General features: G+C 34.2%; 1 protein-coding gene across 1 annotated transcript in view; it reads left to right on the forward strand.

The window, feature by feature from the left end:
• Positions 1 to 13,574, forward strand: part of CFTR (CF transmembrane conductance regulator) — a gene marked incomplete at its 5' end in the record, with an annotated part of 203,826 nt that overhangs the window by 74,532 nt on the left and 115,720 nt on the right. Inside the window, 3 exons of the mRNA XM_082846837.1 lie at positions 163 to 255; positions 6,419 to 6,601; positions 12,851 to 13,042. Coding sequence (XP_082702963.1) covers positions 163 to 255; positions 6,419 to 6,601; positions 12,851 to 13,042 — 468 coding nt within the window. The remainder of the gene's footprint in view (positions 1 to 162; positions 256 to 6,418; positions 6,602 to 12,850; positions 13,043 to 13,574) is intronic.

Below are 13,574 nucleotides of genomic sequence, written 5' to 3' on the forward strand. Positions count from 1 at the left end.
ACTTTAGAACACTTATAAAATTATTTTATTAAGAAACAATTTCTAATGTAATTCATAAAATCCAAGTACAGAATGCATCACTATTAGAGTGTAAAATAGATGTAATAATGTATTAATGGTATCCTGGTTTGGCAATACGTTTTTGCTCTCTTTTGCAAACAGGATTTCTTACAAAAGCAAGAATATAAGACACTGGAATATAACTTAACAACTACAGAAGTAGTGATGGAGAATGTAACAGCCTTCTGGGAGGAGGTCAGATATTTTTTGTTTTTGTTTGTTCTAAATATTTAAGCTTTGCTTGTTTGTGGTTCTGGTTTTCATCCGAATGGGCAATAAAGTTAGCATGATGATAGAACTTATTTTATAGATTAAGAGGTAGAGGCCCAGGAATATTAAATACGATAGGCAAGCCTCGTTATTTTTCTCTAAGTCATGTAATTTGCTTCACATACAAATTAGGAAGTAATACAAAGCTTATAGGTTTTGGAGCCAGATAGAACAGGGTTTGAATCCTGGTTCTGCCATTTACTATCTGTGTAATCTAGACCAAGTTACTGAACTTTGTGGAGCCTCTTGTTCTTCATCTATAAAATGGGAATATTAATATATACCTTGCAATTTGTTGTGAGGATTGACTGAGATAACTTATGGAAAGTATTCAGCATAGTACCATGCACATAATAGTTCCTCACTAAATGCTACCCTCTCTGATCTCAAGTTCCAATCCAATGCCCTTTACAAACACCAGTCACCATAAAGATGTATGAGAAATAGACCAATGTATTGTTTTCTACTATTTTTACTTATTTTAATTCACTACTAAAAATTCTGTAGTAAATATTTCTCATGGTCAGGAAAAATTTAATCAATGATTTTTCAGCTTCTAAAGAAGTAATATTTGATTATTGAGAATACCTGTTGAGTTCCTCTTTCCTTATCATTTTTTTATGTTGAGTAAACATAGGAGTTATGAAACCAATGTCCCACTTCTACATATTTCACAATATCTTAAATTGGTTTTATTTACATAAGTAACTTGACCTCAAGGGCTTTACTATACTTCATTTTTTTAGACATAGGTAAGAGAATAATTCTTTATCTGCCCAGAAAAATTGTGGAGAGGTGTGTGGATCAGGTTGATTTTACTTCTTTGATTTTAGGAATTTCAAATGCCTTTCTAGGCAGGAAGAAAAATAAGAAGTTTGACAGTACTTACAGACAATTGTTTTTCTAATCTCCATTTCACTCTGCTTTCATCTAATAAAATAGGTAGCATGCTTGAGCCCTTACAATCTGCCAGGTACTAGATAAGCACTTTATATGTTTTGTCTTATTTCTCATAACATTCCTATGATGAAATCTTAATGTTTCCATTTTGCTGATAAGGGAATGGAGGCTTAGGAAGGTTACAGAACCTGGCTCAGCTCACAGAACAGGCAAGGGCTGAAGTCAGGTTTTGGACCCAAATGTCACAGACTACAACTCTTTCAGTGAACCTTCCATCTGGCTGTATCCTCATCCTCCAAACTCTGTCAGCTGTCAAATTCTGGATACCCCTTGATGATATTTACCCAGGATAGTGGTGCTTGTTAAATCTCTGCCATCATGTCTGAAACTTCAGCACCCATATGAGAAATCCTTCCAGTACTGTCCTCAGAACTTACATTTTACAGTTAGTTCAGAAGCTTCCTTTCATGGTCACATGCTGAGCTTGGTGAGCACCTAGACTTACTCCACTTTGGAAATGTCACACTCTGGAATCTCTTAGTTCAGAATTTCCTAACCTTAGCTCTCTCAGTCTCTTCATCCCACCTTTACTGCCTTCTAATTTCATGAAGATTTCTAGGCTCCTTAGTTCTCCCTTTTGGACTACTCCTGGTTTAACCTTCACCAATGACACCACCAGTCACTTCAGTTCTTCTCCCAGCAACACCCTCAATTCCCTTTTCCTTTCACTGAATCTTTTGCTACAAAACATTCACTTGATATCTTTGACGAAGGAGGTGCTATCTGGGAAAATCATATACTCTAGTCAGTTATAAGTTTTATACAGTTATTGTTTCAACTTCAAATGGACCTATAAACTTTCTTGGGAAATCTTTTCATTTGTATTTAGTTAATTTTCTTTATCATTTCTCTAAAAGCTTTTCCAGATTTTTACCACTTTCCTGAAACTCCCAATCTCTCCTAGGTTCTGCTCACCCCCAGCAGATGGCCTTGACTCCTGTAAGATATAGAGAAAATATATAGATGCTATAAAATATGCAGCATCATGTATGCATATTTATAACTTCTTTCTTTGCCCTTGGGATTATTTTTTTCTTCTCTTTCTTATCTAAGTGAAAGATGTATGCTTCCTCCTGCCTTTGACTAAACTGTTATCATCTTGCTTCATCTTCTCAGGACATGGGGCCAGCAATTAGTCTCTCTCTACAAGTTTTAACATCTTTTTTTCAACTGACTCCTTTTCACATTTAAATATTTTCAAGTTAAAAAAATTTCTTCTCTGACTTTTGCCCACCCAGCCTCATCCTCCAAGCTTTATCATTCTGCTTCCTTTTGCCATCAAAGCTGTTCTTACTTCGTCATCTTTTATGACTTTTCCCTGCTGCAATCTGGATTCTGCCCTTACCAATACATTAAAACTTTTCTTTTAAAAATACTTATTTAACTTAGCTTTAGTGAACCACTCTTTCCATGTCATCTTATATTCCGACCATGACTTCTAAGTCTTCCCTGCCTGCCTCTTCAATGGTGATGGGCCACTGTGTCTGCACCTAGGCTTCCTTCTGGCATTTCATGCTCTCCGGGTGACTCAGGCTCACCTGACATCAATGTGCTGATGACTCTCAAAGGCAACTCTTTAGCCCCAGTTTCTTTCCTGAACTTCATACATTATTTCCAAATTCCCTGCAAGCTCCTCAAGCACCCACATTTATCACTCCCCAAGCTTCATAAATCTGCTCCTTCCATTGTCTTCTCCACCCATTTGATGATGTCACCGTTCACCCAGTTATTCAAGAGGCAAGTCCCTGATGAGTTATATATGACTCTTCCCTCACACCACACAAACTGAATAGGTACAATTTCTATTTAGGTATTAGGTAGCTGAGCTTTAGGGATTTTAAGTAACTAGAAGAAGGTTATACAACCGGTTAGGGGAGAGCCAAAAGGTCAGCCTAGGTTTCTCTGCCTCTAATTAAAAGAAATGGACTAATGCTTTACTGTATACAAAATACTTTCATATATATTACCTCATTTAAAACCCTCAACAACTCAGGAGACTGAAATTCAGAATGTCATGATTTATTACCCAGCTAGTTGAGAAGATGAGACAGAGACTGAAGTAAAGACAAAGGATATCATAATCCTTCCTCTGACAACCACAGGGGACTTGTAAACATGGAACATGTTCAACTTTACTAGGTATCAAATAAAAATAAGATCAATAGTGAGATTCCATTTTCACCTATAAAACAGAAAAAACAGAACAAAACAAAACAAAATAAATCCCAAACCAGAAAGCAACAGTGTTGATAATGGTTCCTCAAATCTAGCACTCTCATACCTTAATGGAGGAAAATTTGGAACTACTTTTCAAAAGACTTAGAATTTTTGCTATACCTTTTGCCCTGGAAATCCCACGTTTGGGAATTTATACTTAGATATAAAAAAAGATTTGCTCCAAGATTTATAGCAAAGTCCATGCATCACAGAATTATTAAGTTAAAAAGAAAACCATATAATGTCAAAAATAGAGAACTATTTATACTTTATCCATGCTCTTGGATACTATCCTGCAACTTAAAATTATATTTAAAAGAATGTTTAATGGTATGTGAAAATATTTATGATTTATTGTAAGTCAGAAAAAGCAGGTCACAAACCTTATGTATAATTTTTCCTTAATGTTGTAAAATATCATATATATGATTTTATATATATATATATATGTGAAGGAGTGGAGGGGTATCATTAAAATGTTAAACATGGTTTCTTTTCAGTGGTAGGATTACAGGTGATTATCTTTTTCTTCTTGCTGCTTTCCTCTGTTTACCAAATTTCCTGAAATAAGTGTTTTACTTCTGTACTCAGAAATTAAAGTTATTAGTAAAAACAACCTTCCATTGGTCCAAGGGTTTATTGGATAAAAGTCCTATTTCTAAGCATGGCACATGAGCCCCTTAATAGCCTGCACTGCCCACCTTACCAAGGATACCCTTTGTCATCTTACCATATACATCTCACCTAGCCACTCACCATTCCTGAGATGTATTTTGTTCTTTTAAGCCTAAAATGTGCATGCAGATCCTTCTTCCTGGAACACCTAGACTATTTCTTGCTCTTGTGAAATAACCACTTACATCCTTCATAGCCTAGTACTGTGTCATTTACTTGGTCAAATTCCAGACTGAGTCAGTTGCTTTCTCTAATGCACTCCTATAGGACTTGGTGTGAATTTTCAGTTGTAGCACTAAACACATTGCAGTATTAATATCTATCCATATGTTATTCTCCTATGTGGGATTTTTGAAGTGGTCTTTTTAAAAAATATTTATTTGTTTATTTGGTTGTGCTGGGTCTTAGTTGCGGCACGTGGGATCTTCGGGGATTTTTAGTTGCAGCATGCGGACTCTTAGTTGCCGCAAGCGGGATCTAATTCCCTGACCAGGGATCGAACCCAGGCCCCCTGCATTGGGACCATGGAGTGTTAACTGCTGGACCACCAGGGAAGTCCCTGAGTGGTCTTTAATACAGAGGTGATGCTCAAGAAATGTCTATTAGTTAAATAAATGAATAAAGGAATAACAGATGCCTTTGTTTCATTTAAAGACTTTTCATTGCCTACTTCTTAAAAGCTTTGCTTTTAGTTATCTGTTAACTGAAAGGGATGTTAGCCATCCATATCATAAGAATTCAAGCAGTGGTCTTTAAGCTTAATTGCTTATGTATGCCCTAAAATAGTTCTGAAAAACTATGTATATCTGATACATTTTAAGTTGACTTTTCAACTTAAAAACTAATTTTTCAACATAGGTTTAAGTGGTGGCAAAGAATGTAATTCTTGTCTATTGTATATTGTTTTCATATGTTAAATAATTTTTTTCAAAACTTGGGAGCTGCAGTTTCAGTGCAATTTCATGGGAAATAAATGAATTTATGAAGTCAGGTCTCATTGTCAAGCCAATCAGCTAAATGTGACTTGCTTTATGTCAGGAAAGTGTGACTTGACTTTAAAATACAGATAATAATTTGTATTAAATTATTAACTCATTAAAATTAAATAAATAATAAGTTAATTAAAATATCTTATTTCTCAATTCATTTCTGAAATCTGATTCTGAGATGATAAGACACATAGATCGCCATCAGTTTGAAACTTGGGTGAAATAAGATGTTACCTCCTTCAGTATTTCTGGCTTTGCTTTTATGGGATCACCTTTCAGGAGAAAATCATTCTCTTACGGTCCCCTTGTTTGTATTATTGAGCTTTTTACACTCCAGAAAATGCAATGTAACTAAACTTAGAGCTAGTGAGAAGGCTGCCTCTTCTGTGTAAAGTGAGGGAAGGACAATTGTGAGCAGGAAGTGGGAAAGAGAAATGACAAACAGCAGGCAAATTCTCAGGCAGACTAACTTTAGGAAGGAGTACTTTTGCATGTTGAGGATGTGGGAATACATTCCGTTAAAACTGTGTGCACTACCTTCCTCCTGATACTCTGTAGTGCTGTTTACTTTGGTTTGAAGACCACTACCCTAAAGCTTTCCATGGGGCAGTATAGAAGCAGGGCACTTTCAAAAGAGAATTCTTTCTCCCAGCTACTCTTACAAAAATGGAATTCATTCAAATCATATGGCAGTATCATCATATTTACACTTAATAATAGCTAATTAAAGAAATGCTTTGAGCTTCTCAGAGGAAGGTACTACCAGCATGATAGAGCAGAAGATCTGGGTTGTAATTCTACTCAGGCCTACTACTTACATGACTTTAGTTGCTTAACTTCTTTGAGTCACAGTCTACAGCTTTGAAAGAGGATTATAAAATCTACCTCATATATTGTTATTCTACTGAAGATTAAATAATTATGTTTATGTACCCAGCCTATAGGAGAGGATATATATTTATGTGTGTGTATATATTTACATCACACGCACACATATATATAGATAGATACCTTTATATATGTAGATAGATATCTTTAATTAAATTTGGCGGTGAGCAAGAATCTGAGAAATTGAAATTATTATTATAATTTTCAGATGTTTTGGATTATGTGCTCTAGAAATCATGTGCTATCAATTGTGTGCTGTAAAGTATGGGTCATGTGCCATGTGCTTTTCAAACTAATCATACATAATGCAAATAGCTATTGAAAATATCTGAAAAACATGTTTGTTTGTTTTTTTACAGGGATTTGGGAAATTATTTGAGAAAGCAAAACAAAATAATAACAATAGAAAAATTTCCAATGGTGATAACAGCCTCTTCTTCAGTAACTTCTCACTTCTCGGTGCTCCTGTCCTGAAAGATATCAGTTTCAATATAGAAAGAGGACAGTTGTTGGCCGTTGCTGGATCTACTGGAGCAGGCAAGGTAGTCTCATTTATACCTCATTATGAAGATCTTAACTTGACATGATTTTCTCCTTTCTTTTTCTAGTTTGTCTGTAATGTAATAAGGTGTTTTGGAGAAATTCTTACGTTGGTATTAGGAGAATACTTGGATATAGAGTTCCTTATAATATAAATTATTCCACTGATAGCATCCTCTAGCCTTTTATTTCTTCCTATTATTTTCAGTGACTTTTTCTTTTATATCTTTATATTTTGGACACTGCTCAGCACAGCGTCATGCACATACAGGATGAGCATTCAATAACTTTATTGAACAAATAAAGCATCCATTTTTACCAGTCTGTGGCACAGACATTTTCTCAGAGCTGGTCCAGGAAAATCATGGCTTAGATTTTACTTCAGTAACTGCATGTAAAAGGTCCCATTTTGTTGACATTAGAATTTTGGAGAATGGACTCAGACTTGCTTATGATTTATTATGAGGAAAAATTATTGAGTTGGGACAGTTTTTTGAAGGCAATACATAGGAATGTTAATTTATTCAGTGCTGGTCAGCCTCAACACCTGCCCCCACCCCAACTAATTATAAACCATGGATATTTGGAGATATATCTGACAAAAATTAATAGGTTAGAAAGCTAAAGGGTCAAAGTTTATTGTCAGAAGAAGACTTTATAGTGATCTTCAAAGACCTGAGTTGTTGTTCAGATAATTATAAACACTTGTTGTCTTTATCTAGGAAATAAATTTAAAGGGCATGAAGGAATAAAATCAGGGATAAGAAAGGGCCTCCTGGCTTTGGAATGGGCGACTAAGGATAATAGGTATTTGCTTTGAAAGTCTATTAAAAATAGGTTCTTCATCCCATTTGATTATAATTTTAGCTTTGATGAAAGAAAAGGAAGGAAGGAAGAAAGGGAGGGAGGGAAGAAGGGAGGGAGGAAGGGAGAGAGGAAGGACGGAGCAGTGCTGCTATAAGATAAAAATGTAAATAAAAATAGAAATACTCCTGAAAGACAGTTATTTATTAATGTCTAATTTAGGAAGAACCATATTTTAGAATTTAGTCTGAGACGTGGGAAACAAAATGCCATAGAAAATTTCTAATCATTGAATTTGGTGTTCATAGTGCTAGTGATATACAGTTTGCTTATTTCTCTCTCCAGGTACGTTCTCCCACATGAGAAACAGGCCTTTCAATAAAGTAGCTGTAGTTGTGCATTATCTTCTTAGAAAAATGTGTTTCTTCTTCAAGTGCTACTTTTTTCTTCTATTTCTTGTATAATATTACTAGCAATTATCACTATTAAAAGAAAATGATACCATAGGAGGAGTTGCTAATAAGCAAGTCACAGATGATCTAAACAAGAATGATTGCTTGTGAGCACACAGTAATAGTATTTCACAGAATTTTTTTAATTAATTTTGTTTAGGTGTTTAAAATTACTTCTTTAAAGGTGTAAACAAATAGCTTTGGGATTACAGATCACAAGACTTAACCAGCAATTAAATTTCAGGCAACTCTATTAAGAACTGATGAGCAGATAATTGCTGGCTGGAGTTACAGTTGCATCTTCTGGGAAGTAGACATGAAGATGGAGTCAGATGGAGGCAGTGACCCCTTAGGAATAATTAAACCCCTCTGAGAAACAACTTGGCAACTCAGTCTAGGAGGATGTCCTTTCATAGTATAGGAATGGAGCATTTTATAATCTTATTAGATAAAAGGTCTAACTAAAATATAAGATAGAATATGAAAATATTCACATTTCAAGATAATTCCTGCACCACTCAATTTGGTAATTTGTATATCCAAAGCCTTAAAAATAACCAAATAACTTGTCGATTTGTATGACTTATCCTAGTATGTTTGCAGAGATTTTATATATTCATCACAACATAGTTTCAGTAGCCCAAAATTGGGGGAAGCCCTAAATATCTAACAATAGGGGATTGATTAGATAAATTTTGGTGTAGTTATATAATGGCGTGTTATTCAGTCAGGCTAAGGGATGTTAAAAAATGACTCTGAAGATACTCTTAAGTGAAGAAAGACAACAGGTTATAAAATAATATGTACATTATGATCTGCATTTTATAAAAGCACATATATGTGTATACTTGTGTCCAGAAGGACATTATGGATCAAGTAGCTATCTCTGAGATTTTGGTTGTACTTTATATCTCTGGAAATCCGGAGATATAAAATACAATAAGGTCAGGTATAAGGATTAGATAAGGAAATGTATAGAAAGCCCTTGATGCAGTACTTGGAACAAAATACATGCTTAATAAATGGTAGTTGTTTATACTGTTGTTAAAACTTTGTAGAAAAGCAAGAAAATGCAGATAGAACAAAAAATATCAGGGAAAAATGCACATTATTCCTAATTTCACCTGTTAGGGATAATCAGGTAAATATTTTGAAATATTTTTCTTCTAGACATTTTCCTATATATATGTGTTTATAAAAACCAAAATAGGATTATTCTCTAATACTATATTGTAACCAATTTCACTCAGCTAGAAATCAAACACATCACAAAGCTTTATCTGCAGAACACAGTCATTCGCAATGGCTGCATAGCATTACATGTTTTTGTTGAATATTCAGATTATTGCCAAGTTATTTTTGTATAAATGATGTTGTGATGGCATTCTCTATTATTTGTAAATCGATTGATCTGTATCTTTGTGCATTTCATAATTTTCTAATGATCAGTTTCTAAGACTAGGATTGCAGAGTCAAAGAGTTTACAGATTTTAAAACCTAATTTTTATTGGACTGTTTAATTTTTGAATAAAACACACGTCCTAGTCTCTTAAAAAAATCCAGTAAGGTCAGGTTTAATTTTATCACTCTCCCTTGTTATTAATGTCTAGGGGACTGTAGGGGAACCATGTCTTCTTTGTTTTTATATTCCAAGGACTATCATAGTACCTAGCATGTAATAGGTGCTTGATATAAATTTATTTAATTGAATGTCTTTGGGAAAATGAATTTTGGGGGGGTTCTAATCTACATTCAATATCTTTCATTTATGAAACTTCCTTGAATTATTTTAATTAAGCAGTACTGGTGTAAGAGTCTACACTCCTGGGTATCCCCAACTAAAGGCTGGCTTATGGTATCGCCCCCAGGGTGTGGGGATTTTTAGTTCTTCTGTTGTCTACACAACTGAAGCAGGTCTGTGGCCTTGCTGACAACCCCTGACAGCACATAGTCTCTGTCTTCTGCCCTGGCTGGCCTTGCTCTGGAACTCTTAGCTTGCTCTGCTAATAACTGAGCATCAGATGTGTGGAATGGCTGTTGGCTTCTGTTTTTGCTTACTTTTTAAATAAAATACAAAGTCTGCCAAGTTTTATCAATATTTGGTATTTTATATATGTATTATATTCAATGATGTTTACATTTAACTTCACATCTCTCAAAATACCAAAATATTGATAAATGTTTATATTGATAAATATTATATATTTATCTATATAAGTTTATATAGATAAATATTGTTAAATATATATTTAACCTTTGTATTTAATATATACAAACCTATATTTAACCTGTATATTGTGTGTATATATATGTATACATATATATGTATATATACACATATAATATATGCCTACACATATATATATTTATATATTATATATATAGATATGTAATCCATATATAATCAGATCCATTCTATTGTTGGGATTTATAAAGCTGTTCCATATGAAAATAACACTTCTAGTTTTAATTTTTATATAGAAGAATTTTATGTAGAAATAAGGAATTTTGGAATTTTTTTCCCTATACAATAAGAATTTTAAAATTTACTGAACTAGATATCACAAAAATGTCTGTCTCTTGTCCCTCCTTTCTTCCTAATATATTTTAGGTGATATTATTATTTATTAAAATTAAAAATTCCGGAAAATTAAAATGTATAAAAAGTTGAAAAATTTCCCTCTCACTTCTGTTTCTCCTCTGCTTATTTTCCACTTTCCACCATTTCTCCCAACCCAGGCAGCTACTCTTGTTAATTTTTTGAATGTATATATATTATATATATCGCTGTATAGTATTTTATTGTTTGGTTAGAGGTCTGTAATGTAATGAGTCACCTATCGATTGACATTTGGGTTATTTCCAGTGCTTAACTAACACAAAGAATGACGCTATGACTAATCTTGCATATATGCCATTTAGCATGCCTACAAGTATTTCTGCAAGGTAGCTTCCTAGAAATGGTAAAGCATTTGTATATCTGTCAAACTTCCTGAAGGTTGCATCGATTTATTCACGTGCCATACAGTCCATATAAGATTGCAGATTTATTACCCCACAGCATCCCCAGCAGACAGCATCTAATTTTTTAATTATTTCCAGTCTCATTGGGTGAAGTCATATGTCAGTGTTTTTTTCAATTTGCACTTACTATGAATAAAGTACAGTATCTTGTCATATGTTTAAAGGCCACTTCTATTTTAATTTTTGGTAAAATATCTGTTTGTATACTTTGCACAATTTTCTAATGAGATGTTAGTGTTTTTCCTTTTGATTTTAAGATCACTTAAGAGGGAAATTATTCCTTTGAGTGATATAACTTGCAAATATTTACTTCAGTTTGACATTCTTTCCTTTCATTTTCTGTGCACAAGATTTTTTTAACGTGATTTAATTTATCTTTTATAGATTCTGGATTTTGAGTCATAGAAAGGCTTTCTTACTCCATTTTTCTTTCTGTTTTTTTAAAATTTAGGCATCCTTCAATGTTTTCTTCAAGTATTTTATGGTCTTATTTTTATACTTATTCTTTGGCCTGTTTGGAGTGCATCATGCATATGGTGTGATATATGGCTACAGTTCTTTTGTTTGACCTCCAGTTGGCTGTTCAGTTGTTCAGCACCATATACTGAATAGTCTATTTTTCTCCACTGATTTTAGATGACATCTTTATCAAACACTAGTTCTTTTATGCATTTGGATTTGTTTGTGTAGTTTTAATTCACTTCCATTGGTTTCTATATTTATGTACCAGTAATTCACTGTTTAAAGTTATTGAGCCCTTCTAATTTAATATAATGTATCATATCATTAAATTATTGAGTAAAATACAATATCATTTAGCAATTATATTGAGTAGGTACTTTGTGCCAGGTACCATTCTAGGCCCTGAGGATATAGTAGTGAACAAAACCCACAACATACCCTCTTCCTCAACCCAAGAGGCACACATTCTAGTGGGAGATATACATATGTGTGTGTGTGTGTGTGTGTGTGTGTGTGTGTGTGTGATATGATAGTAAATGCTATGAAGATAAAACAGAAAGGAAGATTGGTGATAGCGGTGTGATTTTAAGCAGTGGAGATAGAGAAGGCCTCATTGAAAGGTAACATTTGAGCAAAAAATTGAAGGAGGTGAGAGATTAGGTCATGTGGCTCTCTGGGGAAGTCTTCCAGGTAAGGGGTGGAGCAAACCTGTGAAATGGGACTGTGTCTGTTTAGTTCACACAACAGCAAGGAGGTCAGTGGGGTTGGCACAGTGAGCCATGGAGAGTAGAGCTGTCAGAGAAGTAATGGGAGCCACACCATTACTTGGGACCTTGTAAAAAGGCTCTGAGGGACTTACAAAGGGCCTTGTGAGGAGTTAGGCTTTTGTTCTGAAGACATTAGAAACCTTTGGAGGGTTTTCAGTAGAAAAGTAACATGATCAGACTTACATTTTGACAGGGCCACTTTGAGAATAGATTATAGGAAGACAAGGGCAGAGCAAAGAGGTAAGTTAGAAGGCTATTGTATTTATTCTGGCAAGAGATGGTATTAGCTTAATCCAGGTAGTAGTGGAAGAAGCCCCCAGATTCTGAACATGTTTCCAAGAAAGGTACAATGGCATTAGATAGATTGAACAAGGCATATGAGAAAATGAGTGAGCCGTCAATAAATGTCAGCTGTTACTAATCTTTCCCTGACCTCTTCCAAACCCATCCCAACAATCTGAATTAGGTGCCCCATCTCTGTGAGCCTCTATTGTAGCATTTATCACACTCCATTGTAATTGTCTCTTTTATTCCCCTTTGTTTTATTCCTGTTCGTATCTTTTGTGCATAGCAGTATACCTAGAACAGGAAGTGCTTAAACTTTTTTGAATTGAATAAATTAATATAGAATCTTTAAAAATTAGAAGAGTTACTTCTGCTTAGGATGACAGTTGGAGGCACGTGCATCCTGAGAGTGATTTGATCAAGTGATTTAACGTAATAACAATGGGTTTATTTCCAGACTTCACTTCTCATGATGATTATGGGAGAACTGGAGCCTTCAGAGGGTAAAATTAAGCACAGTGGAAGAATTTCATTCTGCTCTCAGTTTTCCTGGATCATGCCTGGCACCATTAAAGATAACATCATCTTTGGTGTTTCCTATGATGAGTATAGATACAGGAGTGTCATCAAAGCATGCCAACTAGAAGAGGTAAGTAATTATGTGAAAAATATCTGATTATGCATATGAAACCTTCAAACTAGATATTTAACTTTTTGCTTAATCAATCTGTATATATTAATCACATTTCCACAAGGGGTAAACTGTGAGTAAATTAATTAATAAAATATATGACTCCTGCTGTATGAAGCTTGCAGAAACATAAAGAAATTACAATTTATTTTTTAAATGGTGGTCTGGTTTGGTTACAATAAAAACTCTATGAATGGTAAGAATTTTGTACACTTATTAGTGAGACAGATGTCCTCCATGGACATTTATATAGCATATATTTTTTAAAAGGTACTTCAAAATTACATAAGAGGATTTTAATTATTTTAATAACACCACAGCCTAATGAAACAAACATTGACCACCAGTAGGGAATCAGCGATTAAATTGTGATTATATCTCATCCTTTGGCCTTGAACGTGTAACCATACAACTTTTAGTGACTAATTCTCTGAAACAGAGGCAAAATTACCATGAATCACTTCGTGACAATATCGAGGAATGAGCTAAT

The sequence above is a fragment of the Leucopleurus acutus genome, assembly GCF_964270905.1.
Source record: "Leucopleurus acutus genome assembly, chromosome: 9".
NCBI lineage: Eukaryota > Metazoa > Chordata > Mammalia > Artiodactyla > Delphinidae > Leucopleurus > Leucopleurus acutus.